The 17,680-nt window shown below is 43.1% G+C and overlaps 1 protein-coding gene across 2 annotated transcripts in view; it reads left to right on the top strand.

The window, feature by feature from the left end:
* Positions 1 to 17,680, top strand: part of HOOK3 (hook microtubule tethering protein 3) — a 79,112-nt gene that overhangs the window by 33,050 nt on the left and 28,382 nt on the right. For both annotated transcript variants that reach the window (XM_053289424.1, XM_053289425.1), the window contains exons 10-13: positions 845 to 985; positions 3,569 to 3,770; positions 4,946 to 5,056; positions 8,731 to 8,818. In XM_053289424.1, coding sequence (XP_053145399.1) covers positions 845 to 985; positions 3,569 to 3,770; positions 4,946 to 5,056; positions 8,731 to 8,818 — 542 coding nt within the window. The remainder of the gene's footprint in view (positions 1 to 844; positions 986 to 3,568; positions 3,771 to 4,945; positions 5,057 to 8,730; positions 8,819 to 17,680) is intronic.

The following is a 17,680-nucleotide window of genomic DNA, read 5'->3' as shown; positions in this document are numbered from 1 at the left end:
TGCTCTGTAACTGAAGTTCTTCTGACATCAACTTCCTATAGTGCCTTGTGCTCATATGAGGGGGCCATTTTGTATGACAAAATATACTTCTGCTAGAGAGATCACTGGAGAATAGAGTGGCCTCTGAGAAGATGGTTGTGGCACACATACATTTTTGAGTTTTGATCACAGTAGCCCAGGTGTTTTTATTTAAAAGATATTCTTTTATTTAAAAGAAAAAAGATATATTTAATTCCCTTAACACAGGAGGACCTCATTAATCGTGGGTCCAACACTAGTGGTTTCATGTATCTGCGGTAGGGTGATGGACACCTGACCTTGGTATATATGTGGGGGGGAGGGGGGAAAGGGTTAAACCTGCATATCTGTGGGTTGAGTGTGGTCGGAAATGACCTCTGAGATCATTTCTGGCCGCCATTTTGAGTTTGGCAGACATCAGGAGCCATTTTATGGTTCATTTTAAACAAAAACTTCCCCAAAAAACACCCCGTGATTTCTGGCGGGGGGGGCATTGCTGCGCTGCTGGGGACTTGTGGATCCTGGTAGGCCACTCCCCCCCATGTTTCTAGGGCCATTTTATCCCCCTTCTGGAAATTTTTTCCAACCTCTGAGAACCCAACCCCCAGATTTCCATTGCCCCAATTATTCAGTGAATAATGGAACCCCTGGGAATACTGAGGTTCTCCTGTAGTATCTTTAGTCAAAGTGCTACTTATCAGTTGTGTCCTATTTGTACTTTCTGTGTCTAGTGCCTTTAGGGTAGGTAGCAAGAAAGGAATAATCTATGGCTGGTTAGAAGCTCCTGTTTGGTGGTTTTAGAACTTGCTACAATGTTCTCTTGCAGATTAGAAGCAGCAAAGGATGATTATCGAATTCGTTGTGAAGAGCTAGAAAAAGAAATTTCAGAATTGCGGCAACAGAATGAAGATTTAACGAATCTAGCTGAAGAAGCTCAGTCACTGAAGGATGAGATGGATGTCCTAAGGTAAGCTAGTTGTTTACTTCTTAGATATGTATTTTTTATTTCTAATATCAATGGTGTGATTTCACCCACCTACCTACCAACCGCTTCATTTTGATAGTGTCGTCCTTTTAATTGTGTACAGTTATACATTATAACATAGCATAAAGTGACTATCAAAACATTTGACAACAGCAGTTTTCCCACCTCAGTTAAACTCTTTGATCACCAGAAACCTTATGCTATATTTTGACATGTTACAATATTCATAATAGCATCAGTAGTAAAGTACTTCTCTAGTAAAGTACTTCCCATTTGTAGGCATGTATATTGTGAATTGTAGTTTCCTTTCTGAACAAACCACTTCTTAATTTCAAATTTGAAAAGTTGGGGAGGTGGTTGTGCTTAAGAGATAGCTAGGACTGAAAAAAAATTTAAACACTGTGTTATAAACATCTGCCAGCCTATATTATCATCAGGTTTTAAATAAAGCTTTCTCCCTCTCATCAGAAGCAACTGATGGGACACAATGAAGCAATTGTCTCAGGTGGCAGATTTTGGGTACCATTAATTATAGCAAGTAGGAACAGAGATCTGACACATGAGATACAACCCATAGGTAAATTCTCCTGCACAAGACAACACTATTGTGCTTTTGCACAGTCCCCATTCAATTCAATGGGGCTTCCTCAGGAAAACTTCTCAGTGGACTGTGCCCCGTGGGAATTGGTGGGAATGAGAGGGAAAGGTGTCATTCGGTTTGCATCTTAGGCCAGCCCTATCTCAAGGGCTAGTGTAATCCTAGAAATATGAAACTGGAAGAAAACTCCATAGCCACTTGGCAGCTTTGGCTGCTAATTTACCACATTGGACTTTAGAAGCCACCAGGAGAGAAGCATGGATCACCATCTCTATTGCATGCACAGATGAATAACTGTTTTGTATCTAGATCCTATTCTTCCAGCTCGCTTTGTTGTATTTTCTCAGATAGTCTGTTGGCTGTGTCTCCCTTCTCACAACCACTTCACAGTTGCAATAATTTGTGTTTGCCAATGCACATGCGGTGAATAGGTGCTATCTAACCTGAACTCACCAGCAAATGTTCCTCATATGATGCATGCAGTGTGTTCCCCACACACAGTTGACATTTCAGGTGTGCTTATAAAATATTTTATAGGTGCACCTTAAACTATGTATAAAGCAGTCTTTAGTCCAAATGGGATCTAAAATTTCATTGCCATGTGTCAACTCTAGAAACCCTGGTTGCTCCACTATTACAGTACAGGAAGATATTTTCTTCATAGTCAGACTTACACTGTTTCACAATAATAGGGAAGCAGGGGCTCCTGAAAATGTTGAAGCTGAACTTTGGGGAAGGGGACAAAGATGATAGACCATGTGTGCAATAGAATGCCCTCAGCCATAGCTTTGGGCTTGTTGACATTACTCAGTAAACTATTTCAAAAAGCTGTGTTAATGCACAGTACTGGGATTAAAATGCAGTAAACAAATTATATAATATTTATTTATTATTTATTTAACATATTTCTATACCACCCAAACTCACGTGTCTGGGTGGTTCACAACAGAAATTAGTGTGTGATGAGTGGGCAAACCTCCTTCAGCTATATGGAACACTTTTCTTGTATAATTGCTGGCAGTGGCATCAAACAGAAACATGTAGTACTTGAAAACATGTCATAGTTGAAAACATGTCTTTCTATGGTCAGGTTTACACAACTGCTGAGAGTTAGTATACCGGGAACCAGAGGTTCCCAGGGAACGTGTGTTCCCATTGGGCATGACATGTGAATGCAGCCACCTCTGGTTCTCAGCCAGAGTTACCATGTTTATTATTTTATTTTATTTATTTATCCATTCATTCATTCAACTTCTATACTGCCCAAACTTTTGTCTCTGGGCGGTTAACATAAAAACAATTAAAACACATATAAAACTTAAAACAATGCAACAATTTAAAAACAGCCATAAAATTAAAAACAGAGAGTTTTTAAAAGCTGGGAAAGCTTGGGTGAAAAGATGGGTTTTCAGGTGTTTTTTTAAAAATTGCCAGAGATGGGGAGGTTCGTATCTCAGCGGGGAGCTGAGATACGATCCTCCCCATATCTTAGCTTGAGATCTGTAACCGAAGGCTGAAGTTGGACCAATGAAGTTTATTTTATTTATTCGATTTCTATACCACCCTTCCAAAAATGGCTCAGGGCGGTTTACACAGAGAAATAATACATGAATAAGATGGATCCCTGTCCCCAAAGGGCTCACAATCTAAAAAGGAACATAAGACAGACACCAGCAACAGTCACTGGAGGTACTGTGCTGGGGGTGGTTAGGGCCAGTTACTCTCCCCCTGCTAAATAAAGATAATCACCACGTTAAAAAGTGCCTCTTTGCCAAGTTAGCAGGGGTTAAGTTGGCCTTGAACTGGAGGTTGGCAGGTTCACATGTCACACCTGATGGGAGCACATGCTCCCCAGACCCTCCAGTTCCCAGTTTAGCAATTTTCAGTGGGTCACATGAACCTGCCCCATGTATATGAATGATTTTGAAGATTGACTTCTAAATCTTTGCAATATCCTTCCCCATTAGGCATTCTTCTGACAAAGTTGCCAAGTTAGAAAGCCAGGTGGAATCCTACAAAAAGAAGTTGGAAGATCTGGGGGACCTACGGCGACAATTGAAGCTGTTGGAGGAGAAGAACACAATGTACATGCAAAACACTGTAAGCTTGGAAGAAGAGTTGAGAAAAGCCAATGCAGCCCGCAGTCAGCTGGAAACATACAAAAGACAGGTGAGAGTGAAAGTGTGCAACATTGTAGCCCCTGAAATTCCCCTCAGTAGCAGATTGTTTGCTTATCATTCAGCATTTTTTCCCTGTCTTATAGCCAAACAAATGGCTAGAAAATTTCTCTTGGAAAGATGATTTAACTCTCTTCTACTTTAAACATGTTGCACAGGAAAATGCTGTACTGGATAGAGAATTGCACATGAACTGGGGATGGTTAGTTTCCGGTACCACACCCTCGTTATGCTTTCTGAATTGTACTAGGCCGTTCACAGTCTCCCAACCAAAATTAGCTTACAGGGTAGTTATAGGCATGAAGTGGACAACTCTCTAGCCGCCTTGAGATGTAACTTGGTCCAAAGGACCCGCTTTTCTGCACCCCCTTCCCGCCGATCCATCATCTGCAGTTTCGCATACCCGCTGTTGGGCAATTGTCACCCGACCTCTGCATATGCGGGGTGTGTGTTGTGTTCACAAAGGGTTAATTCCAGGTATCCATGGGTTCCATCTCTCTTATGCCTTTTTGATAGGACTGGACAAATGTTGCAACCTGTTTTTACACGTTGAGTATAATAGCCATATAGAGAGAGTCATATTTTAAGGCTGATTGCTGGGAAGAATTGATGAGTAAACTGAAATGAAGCTACATATATGTAGCTGTGCAGAAGAACAAGTTGCCCAATTTCAGTGGCTACATTATTATATATTGCATCTTGGAATAATTCTGCAGGAGATTAACTGGAAACCAGTTTCTTTTCCATTATCAGATTGACATTGCAGTACCAATACTAGCTTCTCATCTGCTGGTATTACCGATAAAACAATAAACTAAGTGGTAATTAACTACATTTATCTCAGCTTAGTTATGTCATTCAATGAAAACTGGAGACAGCTGTGTTGAGTGTTTATATTTCCACTTGAGTAAAAATGTGCCATTGATGCTATTCCCTTATTAGCACAGATATATGGCCTTTTCTACAATAGAAACTTTCTGAAACCTTCAGTCACCTATTATTAAAATTAGTGTTGTCTCCTAATTTAATAGGAGACATTAAATTAAATTAATAGATAACTGCTTAACTTTTGTCATGGGTCTCGCAGATAAAGGACAATGACTCTTATGAAGCTTCATACATTTTGTTCTTCTATTAGTGACTGGTGATCCCTTCTTGCTCTTACAGGTAGTTGAACTCCAGAATAGATTGTCTGAAGAATCCAAGAAAGCAGACAAATTAGAATTTGAGTTCAAGATGCTGAAAGAAAAAGTAGACAGTCTTCAAAAAGAAAAAGATGTACGTATCTAAATGTTGCTTTTCCTTTCTTAATAGAAGCAACTTTATATAATCTATACAAACTCTTTAAGAGTTGATAATGAAGGTGTCATCTTTATTTAGGTTAAATGTCTGTATCCCATTATGCCTGTTCAATGTAGCAAACTGTCAGAGTGCATCCATAGGCCTCCCTCCAGCTCTGCTCTTGGCTCCCTGCCTTCCATCTTGGTCATTTGTACTGTTTTCCTTGAATTCTCTCCCACTTTGAGCTTCTGTGGTCTGTTCTTGGATCTTTTTATATCCTTAGCAGCTCTGTTTGTAGTTCTTCCACGTGTTTCCTGCTCCCTGTTGTCTTCCTGCAGGGCTCCATCTCTGTCTCACTGGGTCAGTTCACACACATCGTCAAACCGTAGTTTGGCCATGACCAAGGCTCGAGCTTGCATGCTGCCTTCTCCCCACCACTCATACTCTGCTTAGTTACTTTGTGGTTAAAAAGTTAGACTTGGGTTTGCAAACTATGGCTTGAAACTGGTTTGCCGTACTGGTTTAGAGGGAAATCACAGACCAGGAAGTGACTAAGTAGAGCACACAGTGGGTGTGGGGGGAGATGAAGGCGCATGTGAGTACAGAGCTAATTCTTGTAGTAACTATGTTTTGTAGTTGTGTGGTGTGACCCATTGCATCTGGTGCTTCCTTTTACTCATGTGATTTTAGCAACACTGTGTTTGCAGAGAATTTCTGATCATTTTCCTATACCCAACTCCTTGTCTTCCATGTAGTCCCTTTTCCTCGCTGTGTGGTGTTTCCTTCTCAGTGGTTGGTGTTCCCTATCACATGGTGAAGACTGAGATCTTCACTTGTCCACCTTTTAATCTTCCCCTCTCTTGTGCTTTTCCATCACTATTTGTTGATGCCTTTATCTTTGCCAGCCCCATAACCTAGGAGTCATTTCCAACCCATTCCTCTTTCTTCCAGCATACATTTGGAAAGCTGACACTCAAATGACTGCACCGTCCTGTCTTTTCTCCTGTTGTCTGTCTCTCCTGTTCAGAATAACTTTCATAAAATCATTTGTCTCTTGTTGTTGGGATCATTGCACCCTACTCTTAAGTCCACTGCTCTACCTTGATGCTCAACCACCAAAATACATAAAGTAAACTTGAAAAATCCTAGTGGATCCAGTTACAAGCACAGCAGCTATCGATATGACTTTCCCATTGAACCTGATGTAGGAGATATGAGATCACTTGCAAAAGCTTAGAAAGCAATTGCAGATTTGATAGGATGAGCTCTTCTTGTCTTTGCATTCAGATAGCATCTTGTTCCTAGTCCTGCACAGTATTTTAAAAACAGCAGCAGCAAAAAAACCCTTCACTATTCTATATATTTTCTTGCATTTCTCCTTTGCTCAGCAAAACCTAATTTTCCTTCTGGCCCCCCTTGATCCCACTTCTGTCTTCCATGCCTTTTCTCACTACTACTGGCTATTCTGTCCTCTCGTTCTCTGTTGTTTGAGATGTTGCTTGAAAAGGAAACCAATTTTTCTAGCAAAGACTTCCCTTCATCTGGCCTGTGGTTTCTGGTGTCTTTTGCTACTTACTGCTGTATCAAAGCCTTGTCTGTGTTTTCTTTCCACCTTTTGTCTGAGTCACCTGGTTTAGAATTAAACTGTTTCTAAAGATACTGCAGTATGCTTAGGCTTGTGTTGTCTAGGTGCCACCACATGCTCCTACTACCATTATTAAAGGGACTTGACTAAACCATCTGTGAACCTACATATCCTAAATATAAATTTCTAAAAGCAAAATTTTAAATCAGAGTTAAAATATATGCATTTTAGGTTTTGGAAAATTGACTGCCTACCTTGCATTCAGCCACCTAATGGCACAACAGAGAATGAACTTGCCTGTAAAGCAAGAGGTTGCTGGTTCAAATCCTCGCTGGTTTGTTTCCCAGACCATGGGCAGCAGCAATATAGGAAGATGCTGAATGGCATCATCTCATACTGCGCGGGACATGGCAATGGTAAACCCCTCCTGTATTCTACCAAAATAAAACCACATGGCTCTGTGGTCACCAGGAGCGGACACCGATTCGACAGCACAACTTTACCTTACCTTGCATTCACATGTGTTCTTAGGGAAGAACTATATGTAAGAGGAAAAAACACAGAGTTGCTGCTGAAAAAGGCATCTCCCCACCTTCTCTAATCTCACCCACCCACCCCAATATTTCATTCAGCTTGCTCTCAGTTCTGATATTATTATGATGTACACTTCGTTTTCTTGCTGCAAATCATTAGTTGGTGGGAACAAGGAAGTACACCTTATGATGTCAGAAGATGGGATACGTCGAAACTAGTAGTAATGGAGACAGACCCAGTGGTGAGAATAAGCCAAGTCAGGCACAAGCTGAACAGCTCATATTCACCGATGCCTGCCAGAGGTGTCTGCAGCTTTCTGGACCGATAACTTTGCAGTGGTGCAAGTTGACTGACAGACTTGCAACACCACTGCTCATGCCTAGACACACTCCTCCCCTGGAACCTTCAGAGTCACTGTGGAGCCTCTAAGGGATGCGCCCACTGGCTGGTAAGGAAGAGGAAGTCCTATTTGAATCTAAACTTGTGTGCAATTTCCTCCTCCCTACCACCCAATGAATTCCTTCCCAGGCCTCATGCTGTCACAGAGGTCTGGGAGAAAGCCCACTGGCTGGTGGCAAATTTGTTGCAAAGGCCTTGGTGGTGGTGGTGGTGGTGGCAGTGGCAGCAACATTTCCTTTTTATTCCTGTCCTCAAGAGTGTGCTGCCACCACTAGAGCCTTGGCAGCTTCTCTTTCCCACCTTGGAGGGTGGAAGAGGGAGGAGCTAATGTTGCCACCACTTACCCAGTAAGCCTGTGCTATTGGTCAGTGAGTCCAGAATCTGGTGCAACCGGGCACTGACCCTGTATGGAGGAGAAGGTAGAACTTGATGTAGGGCAGCCACTCTAGCTGCTGCTTTCAGCAGTAGTCTCGCATTCTAGGTTATATGTAGTTCTGCAGTTTAGACTTGAGCCAGTATGAAAGAGCATTCAGCTGGAAGTAATGGACTAATGGGAGCAGTGTGTTTTTAACTATCTTCATCTCCATCTTTTCTTCAAATGCTCATGCCTAGTGGAAGGAGTTAATATGCTTGGTGAGCATGACCAGCTGTATGCCAGTCCCCCAGGCATTGCTCTAAGTCTTTTACCTTGTTGCTTCAAAGCAATGCTGCTGTTGCCACACTCCAAACAAAGTGGCCATATGGAGCCTATCGAGAGTTCCTTTATGTAGTACGTTGTTTCTCTTCTCCATTTCCCTCTTGAATTGCTAATACAGTTCTTCCGTTAGTGGATGGAGCCCAGTGATGGTTGACTTTGTCATTTGCCTTGTGCCATTCAAAACCTGCATGATATGAATAGGTTTGAGATTCCAGGAGCATGTGGAATCGTTGTCTTAATACATGTATCTGTTGCATAATAAGCACTTCAGAAGAATTACACCTATAGTCACTTACTTCCTCTTTTCCTTTAAGTTTTGCTTTAGAGTCCTTAGTATGAAAGTCTCTTAAAGATGTATATGTGATTACACTTCTCACATGCCATAGTAGCCATTTTAGCAATTCATCATGAACTGATTTGCAGAATTTTAAAATCTGTTTCTTTTCTGTTATGTAGCGGTTACGAACAGAGAGAGATTCCCTAAAAGAAACTATTGAAGAGATTCGATGTGTACAAGCACAAGAGGGGCAGCTTACTACTTCAGGTAAAGAAAGTTAAAAAGCTTGGAAGGTGGGATTCCTTAAAAGTACCAGAGGTACTTGAAAGTGTGCTGTGTGAAATGCAGTTGCGTTGTACTGTCATTTCAAGGAGTGAACTGGTGCTTCTCTGCTGCTAGATGAGGAGATGTTGTGAGGTTATCCTTCTCTCGTGCTTCAGAGGCACGACTGTGCAAATGAAGTCAAAAGCTTTAAGAGCCTGGGAAGGATGACCTCACCCAGTTATTTTAGTCCTGCATCAACTGCACAGACAGCTCTTCTGCTTCCTATCTGAGGCCTTCCTCTTTCCCAACTATATATTTTTTTACTCCTTTCTCTTTTTTCTGTTTTTGTTCTGAATCTTTTTGTTAAATTCCCTCCTCCCCCTGTCCTCCTCTTTCCCTTACTTTGGTTATCCTCCTTGGTAACAATGGAACAATTAGCCAGGCTTAGAAACATTCTTGTTCCAAATGGAAGAACCAGCTTGGAGGGGAGGGTGGGTGTGGCTCATGGGGGCTGCAGCTCATCAGGGGCACAGACTTCAGAGAAGAGGCGACCCAGCTGGCCAGCTCCACAAGCTCCTGCATCTTCCACTGCGGCGACAGCTGCGGTAAACTGCTTGGAGCCGGTGAGACTTCCACCTCTCGAACCCCTAGCTACCCCCGCCTTGACTTATCCAACTCTCCCATCTGCCCCTCCCCGCCCCCTTGGATTTCCCTGACAAAATGCTTCCTGCATGGCAAAGCTGGTTCCAAAATATGCTGTCCCTCTCTCTTAAACAAAACAGGAACTCAAGAGGAGAGGAGGGAAAAGGGAAGGAACAATCATCCTTCTCAGATTCATCCTCTTCCTCTGAGCCCCACCCCTTTAAAAAAAAAAAAATCTTAAAAAGCCCAAGCATGCAAAGAAATCTAAAATGCTTACTAGGTTTAAGAAATCCAGTACTACCACTACCACAGCTCAGGATGATGGTCAGCCTCATTCATCTGAAATAGCTGAGTATGAATTGCCAGATCCACACCCTAATGTCCCAGATCCCAGTGGCCCAGATGCTAATCCATCCACGCCATTCAATAATGCCCCACTGGAGCATGATTGGGACCACACTCCAGTAGATGATTCCCCATTGGACCCTGACCCCATTGGACCCTGACCAGAGTTGCCAGAACCAGGGGCATAATTACCATTAGGCAAGGGGAGGCAGCTGCCTGGGGGCCCCCATGCCTCGAGGGGCCCCCCAGAGGCAAGTCACATTACTATGTATTGTGAAGTGTGTGTGTGTGTATATATCAGCGAGGGGCCCATTTAAAAATTTTGTCTCTGGGCCCACTCCAGCCTTGTTACGCCCCTGGCCAGAACCTAAGGGGTATACTCGTGGGTCAAATGTGCCGTAAGCCAGAATTTGGCTTTTTAAAGCCAAATCTGGCCACCTAGATCAGGACCATAAAGTGGATGGAGAATGATCTAATGACCAAGCCACTGATTCTCTTTCTACATAACAAAGGTTATTCATTGCAAATGACTCTTCTCCCCTGATGAACAAGGCTATTGCTACTCTAGGATTTCAGTCAGTGTCATCTGAGGACTCCATCTCAACTCCTAAGGGTGCATTAGTCTTCCTCAAACCAAAACCTTCACTACTCCTTTTCCTAAATGCTTTAGAGATGTGGTCAAACAAGAGTGGCAGCTCCCGGCATCCAACAGGAAATCCATGACTGTAGCTAATAAATTCTATAATCTACTATAGGAGAATTTGGATCTTTTTAAGATGTCCCCACCGAAGCTCCTGTGGTGGCCCTCCTACCCGGATCCATCCTCTCACAAGATGGGGATAGCTCTCTGAAAGATCCTACTGACAAAAGAATTGAATCCACTCTGAGACTCATGAGGCATCGTCTCTCTGTCCATTCATCTGCTGCCTCCTCATTATTGGCCAGGGCATCCATACTATGGTTGTATGATTTACTTGATAACCCTTCACCTGATCCAACTTGCCTCAAACACTGTTGAAGATTCAGAAAGCTCAGGTCTTTGTAGCTGATGTTTCTCTGGATTCTATATGATTTGCAGCTTGCTCCACTGCCTCCACTGTTATAGCTCGACGCAACTTGTGTTTGAAGCACTGGCAGGTAGAAACGCCCTCACGTACTAACCTAGCTGCTGTTCCCTATAATGGCACCAAGCTCTTTGGGGACGAGGCCCTCAAGTATATCCTTGTAGAAACGAAAGATAAAAGGAAAACCCTATCCACTGGTCCTCACAGAAATGAACGTATTCAGACCAAAACACCTTTCCAGTTTTTTAGCTCATTCAGGGGCTCCTTTAGATCAAAAGATAGGGACCCTAGACCTCAGCATCCCTCATGGAACAGACAGCGCCCTGCCAACAAAACCTACTCCCAGCCACACCAAACTTTTAACAAGAAGTCCAAGTCAAATAAAAAGTCCTGACTCCCAGCCCCCAAGGTGGAGGGGTCGCCTTTCGGAACACTTTCACACTTGGGAAATGACCACCATGGACCAGTGGATCCTTCCTTCAATCAAACATTGATACAAGAAATAATTGAATGCCATTCCCCACAACCGGTTTCTCACAACACCCATATCACACTCACCTATCAAACATTCAGGCCTTCTGTCTGCAATCCACCATCTTCTGGCTATAGGCACTATAGAATTGTACATTTATTCTGTCTTTTTCACAGTACTCAAAAAAGACAGTCCACTCAGAGCTGTGCTAGACCTTGTTGTGCTCCAGGCCTCCTAGAGCAGTCATCACATATTCTGCATACGCCCAGCATAAGCACTAGGAGTCTGGCACAGCCTTGATATATTTGTGTTTGCTATTGTGGAGAGAAATGCAAGAAACACACACACACACCAAATTCCTTTAAGCTTTTAGTCAGAAGAAAAAGAGAAAGTGTATTTTAAAAAGCAATTATAGCCAGCACACAGTCTAACTACAAATAATTAGGGGTGGTGGTGGCGGGGTGGGGAGGAAAGAGGGACAAGGATAGATTAGAGCAGAGTTTGTTTCGCAGAGCATATTGGGGGCAGACATCTGTCGTCTCTAAACATCACCAAACTTCAGATTCTTTGCCTGATTTCTGTGTGAAGATGCAGAAGCAGTGGATGCCCTGTCACAACCATGGCTCTCAGGCCTCCTGTATGCATTCCCACCAGTTTTTTACTCAGTTGTGTCTTGAGGGAGATATGACTCTATAGGGCAGAAGTGATCCTAGTAGCTTCATTCTGACAAAGGAGACGCTGGTTTTCATAAATCATCAACCTGGCAGTCTCGGATCCCTGTTTCCTCCCAGTAACACCAGACTTACTCCAGCAGGGTCCAGTTCATCATCATCAAGATCCAGCTTGGTTAAATCTTGCCGCCTGGAGACTAAGCAGAACTTCCTAAGTAAGCATGGTTACGCTCTAAAGTGTAAATACTGTGGACAGTATTTTAAATACTGTCCTACTGTCCAGGTGGGCATCTACCAACCATATATACCGGTATACTTGGAGGGAGTTCCTACTCTGGTGTGTGCAACACCCTATACTCAGGGGTAAAGTGACCATGAAATAACTTCTTCAATTTCTCCAGGATGGACTAGATAAGGGCCTGAAGGCCAACATCCATAAGTGCCAAGCGGCTTCTTTAGCAGGCCTTCTCCAACAAGGGCCTGCACTCTTATCTACATCTGAAACGCTTCCTCAGGGGAACAACCCTGTTATCTCTGCCTGCTGTACATCAGTTTCCCCTCCTGGAACCTGCACACTGCCCTATACCTTACTCCCTTTGAGCTCATTTGCAGCATTCCACTCTGGTTATTCCTTCAAGCTGGCCTTCCTAATTGCTATCACATCAGCACAGAGGGTTTCCAAACGTCAAGCCCTTTCCACAAAAATCTCTGCATCTTTTCCCTGGAATCGGTCCACCTCATACCCAATCCCTCCTTCAGACCTAAGGTCTCTGCAGCGTTTCATCAATCTCAAGACATCATGTTACCTTTCTTCTGCCCCACTCCACTGCACCTATCAGAGAAAGCTTGGCGCAAGTTGGATGCATACAGGTGCTTAAAAGTCTACATACAACACACAGCACAGCCCAAGTCCACAGAAGCTCTGTTTGTCTCCTTCCTACCTTCATCCACAGGCAAAACAATCTCCTCTTCCACCATAGCCAAATGGATCAAGGCATGCATTGCTGTAGTGATCAGCCACCCCTCGCTCTAAAGAGTTAACCAGAAGTGAGCCCTTTTCTTGACTGACAGACTGGTGAACTTCAGGGCTTAGCCAGTCAGCACACCAGATGTGTGGGACCTAGAGAGCTGTTGCCAGGAAGAAGGAGCCTCTTTGTTAGAAAAGGCTATGCTGGAGGTGCTCAGAGAAGGACATGTGGCCATGGAGGATGGCTGCAGGAGAATGACTCTGCAGATCCTTGAAAGATAGAAAGGCAGGAAACTTGAATTCTCATCCTCAGTTTGGTGAGTTCAAGGCAAAGAGCCAGGGCTTTGGCTTCGTGAAGATTAATTTAGGGAAATGTTTCTTTAGTCAGACTTTGTGTTAGCATTTAAGTCTTTTTGCAAGCCTCTATGAGTTAGTTTTTAACTCAGGAAAAGCGGGGGCTGAAGGAGGATTTTCTCTGGTGCAAACACATCCTCAGATGTTCAGCAGCTATCAGTTTTCTCATCCCATATAGGCTTACACGTGGAAGGTTTTCTTTTGTAATTACCTTGGATTATAGCACCTAATCCACTGGTCTGGATCTATGAAAATTTTAGGGTGCTTGGTGGGAGCATTTTGAACCTACTGATATTACAGAATAGTTTTAGGAGAAGCCTGGCCAGGCAGCTCAATAGGGATGATTCAGCATTAGTTTCCCTCACATGAGCTTGCTCTGAGACAAAGGCTTTAATCCACTACTATCATGCTTGTATATGAGGCTCAAAACCTTTGTTCACCTACTCAGATCCTCACTCATTCTAACAGATCAGCAGTTAAGTTAGCAGCCTTCTCAACAAATGCCCCCCCCCCTCGAAATATGAAAAGCCGCTATGTGGAAGTCTCCTACATTCATCAAACACTATAAAATTGACTCGTATGCTTCCTCACAGGCAGCATTTGGCAGATGGTTCTTCCCCTTGAGCAGGCACGGATGCTCCCTCCAATATCCCAAGATACTGTCGCACCCAAGATGTCCTCATCCCAGCAGCAGAGAACGGTTACTTACCATGAAGGCTTCTTCTTGCTGCTGGATTTGAGGTCATCTCAGCCCATCCAGAATGCATCTGGGCCTCTTCTGGGGGATGGATCCTTTTCTTATTTATCTTTCCCACTACACTTTGTTGAGATATGTGCATATAATTCTTGTCTCTAGTATATGGCCTTGGCTATTCAGAACTGGGTGGGGTCATCCTTCTCTTAAAGCTTGTGATAATTTGCATAGTCCTGCCTCTGGAGCACATGGGAAGGATAGCTTACATGAGATGTTTTCAAATCCAGCAGCAAAAAGAAGCCTTTCTCCAATCTCTCCAGGAGCAGAAATTTTTCACGAATGTGTGCTCTAGCTTTATGTCTGTGTTGTGTCTCATATCTCTTAATTATTCCTGTGAGATTCTTTGCACCTATCTGCTGATATTGGTTGAAATAAATACATTTCTTCCACTGGAAAAAGTTGATTTGCTTATCTAAGATGGAGACTGCTGATATAGCATTGGATTCCCTCCTTATGGAAGATAAAACACACAGATGGAGACTTCAGATGTTTAAGTGGGTTGGTTTATTCAGGGGGCTTTATTCCAAAGAATAGGAAGATGAAGCAAAGATCAGTAGGTTCTCACAGGTGTATTTATCTCGCATTAATGCACATCAGTTTTTCAAGGTACTCAGTGGCTTATTTCATGGATAATAAAATGTGTAGCAACTGACCCATAGGTCATAAAGCATCTAACATTTGTTCATCTGATACAACATTTGTTCATCTGGTCAGAATGAGTAAATAATGAGGTTTTAAAAATATTTCCTGCAGGGCCATAGTAAATTAGGATGAAATGTCATTTACCATGGACACTTGGGCTTCAGACGTTTTTGACACTTTTCCTCTATCTTGAAAATTATTGGTATTGGTAAATGTCTGTATTCACTCAGTGTATCATAGTAACTAGCCTGTGACTTTGCTAAGGGATTCCTAAGTGGTGTGTGAACTTCCATCACCAGGTTATGGAATCATTTTAAGTGAATCTCTTCAGGTTGTCAGAGAAGTGGCTGATGGGAAGTACAGTGCCACGCAAAAGGTTAATGAATGTAGAAGACTTCCAATTATGAATTGAGAGCAAAGCAGGATTCTGCAAACTGAAAATCTTAAATGAATAAACAATGAATGGAGATTTTTCTGTTTAATGTATTAAACAATTAAAAGGTTTGGATTATTTCATACCAGTATGAAAATGGCCGGCTCATTGTTGACTGGGCAAAGTAATTTTGTGGTGAGTGCACTGGGATTGGGACCAGCTTTGCGGGCCCAACAAGCTAAACTCAGGCCTGTGTCTGATACTGCTGGTTTGCAGGAAACTGGAGTGTGAACTTTGGTTCTGCTGGCTAAAGTAACTGAATAGAATTGTCCATTCTGTAGTCAAGGCCTGTAAAAGTAGGAAACCCACCCCTCTTCGTCTCCTTGAAGCTGTTTATGCAGTGTGCTATGCTAATGTCAATCATGAGAACTAGCTTGAAACCTGAGAGTAATCATATTTAGAAGGTCTTAGGAAACCGCACTTGATATTATCTAGATATCTTAGGGGTACATATTTTCATACAGTAACTGCTGAATCGCTTTCCATGCTGTCTCTTAATAACAATTTTCTTGGAACTGGAAGGTGCCAATTAAGCTTTGAGAACTGACCACAGGCTGTTCAAGCTGACATAAACAGGAATGTTTCCATCTGAATCAGTAAACAAGCCAGGCCTGGAACCCACCAGAATGGTCCCCTCCGATATGGTAAAAGGGAGAGTCAAGGATGGGAGTCTGGGAAAATTTACACTAGGGATGGAGACATGAGAGGATTGATATGGCTGTCTTTGATTTGAGATATGACAAGAGGGTTTGGGGAGGGTTATAAAAGAGACATACCTACCCCTCCCAGGGGCACGAGAAAGGAAAGAACAAGCAAGCAAGGAAAACCTACTCAGACCCCGAGAAGTTGGATGTCTGCCCTACCAAGGGGAGGCATCAGATCTGTCCCCTTGGGTTAATATGTGAACTTTAGTCTGTAAAGGCTATTCGTGCTTCATAGCCAGTCCTGGATATTACACCAAAGCTGCCTGGGCAGCCTACAGCCTTCCAGCACTTTCCCCAAGGCCCCCTGAGGACTACAAACGGCACTGACTGGCAAATTGTTTATCTACAAGAAATGTCTTCACCCCAGCCCTTCTCAGCACTAACTTACCCTCCCCATTTGCCATCACTTCTCTCCAACTGTAGATCTTTTCCTCTCCTGCTTCTTAGAAAGATCTCTCTCTGTTAGCTTTTCCTGCCGTTGACTTCTTCCTTCATGCCCCCCCCCCCCGCCACATCCCTCCTTCTCTCCCTTCCTCTGGTTTTTGGCTCACTATCTATTAAGGGTGTGCATGGAACCGGCTGGCCCAGTTCAGTTTGATTCCAGACCGCGCCCGGCCTTGCTGAGGTCATTTGTGCATGCGCGGCAGCTTACTACAGAGGCCTGAACGGGCCAAAAATGCTCAGATTCCCGGGCCGTGGCAGTGATTTCAGAGGCTGGAGGGGGTAGCAGAACTCTTGCAGACCCCACACCACCCACATGGCATATAGGAAGCCCTCTGAAGGGGCTAAAGGTATTAATATATTTATTTAATTTTTTTTTTAATCCTCAAACTGGCTGGAGGTTTGGTTCTGGTCCATACAGAACTGGGCGGGGGGTGGGGGGGTGGTTCGATTCAATTCGATCTCGGACTGCCAGACCAGTCCGCATATCCCTACTATCTATACGTCAGTACCGTCTCCCCCTCCTTTCTCTCTCAGCCTTTTCAGCTCAGAATATGTACCAATATGTACCAATTCCTCTGTCTCCATTACACTGTGAACACTAGCTACTAAATGTTTTCATTTTTGTGCAGAGAGATAAGGCCAGACCATTGCTAGGAGCTGAAGTAGATAATGAGCTAGATAATGAGCTTGGTTTGGAATTGTTTGCATTTCAGTGAAGTGAAAGTAACTCCAGTCTAAGAACTATTACAACCCGCTCTCTTGATGAAGCACTGTCCTACACTAGGAAACTTCTGATTGAAATTGCTTACATGCCTGTGTGCTTATTGCTTGAATTTAGCCAGCCTCAATAAAGTTTTTAAAATTACAGTACTGTGTGTGGAGTGTCTCCCCCCACCCCTCACTCCAGACTGTCTGTGATCTCAGAACCGAACTGGGAGAGCCTCTGTTGGCTAGTTGGGAGGGGCTGTGTGCTCTCTCGCTTTGAGAGAGTGGCAGCTTGTTCGCAGCAGTTTTGCATAGATTACTTTTCTAAGAAAATTCAAGAAATATGTGATAGAATTTTTTATTAATGTGCTTGCAAAAGGGAAGTAAAAGAACTTGTACTCTAAACTTGTAGGAATTCTACTTGTAGGAACTTTATATTTGTAGGAATTCAACTTCAAATACTATTCATTTTTTGTGTATTGACCATATATGGTAAGTTTGAATCTGAGAAAGGTTTTCTGCTTTTCTTGAACATTACATTGTTTTGGTGGTATTGATCTGATCATTGAGTGTTAAAAATCTGAGAATAGGAACAGTAAAAATATGATTAATTCAGAATTTCTGCTCCCCCTCCCCCAAATTATTTAAATGTATCACCAAACCTATTT

This window comes from Hemicordylus capensis, chromosome 2, assembly GCF_027244095.1.
Source record: "Hemicordylus capensis ecotype Gifberg chromosome 2, rHemCap1.1.pri, whole genome shotgun sequence".
Taxonomy (NCBI): domain Eukaryota; kingdom Metazoa; phylum Chordata; class Lepidosauria; order Squamata; family Cordylidae; genus Hemicordylus; species Hemicordylus capensis.
The sequence above is the reverse complement of the archived record's forward strand: the minus strand, read 5'-3'. Positions and strand labels throughout refer to the sequence as shown.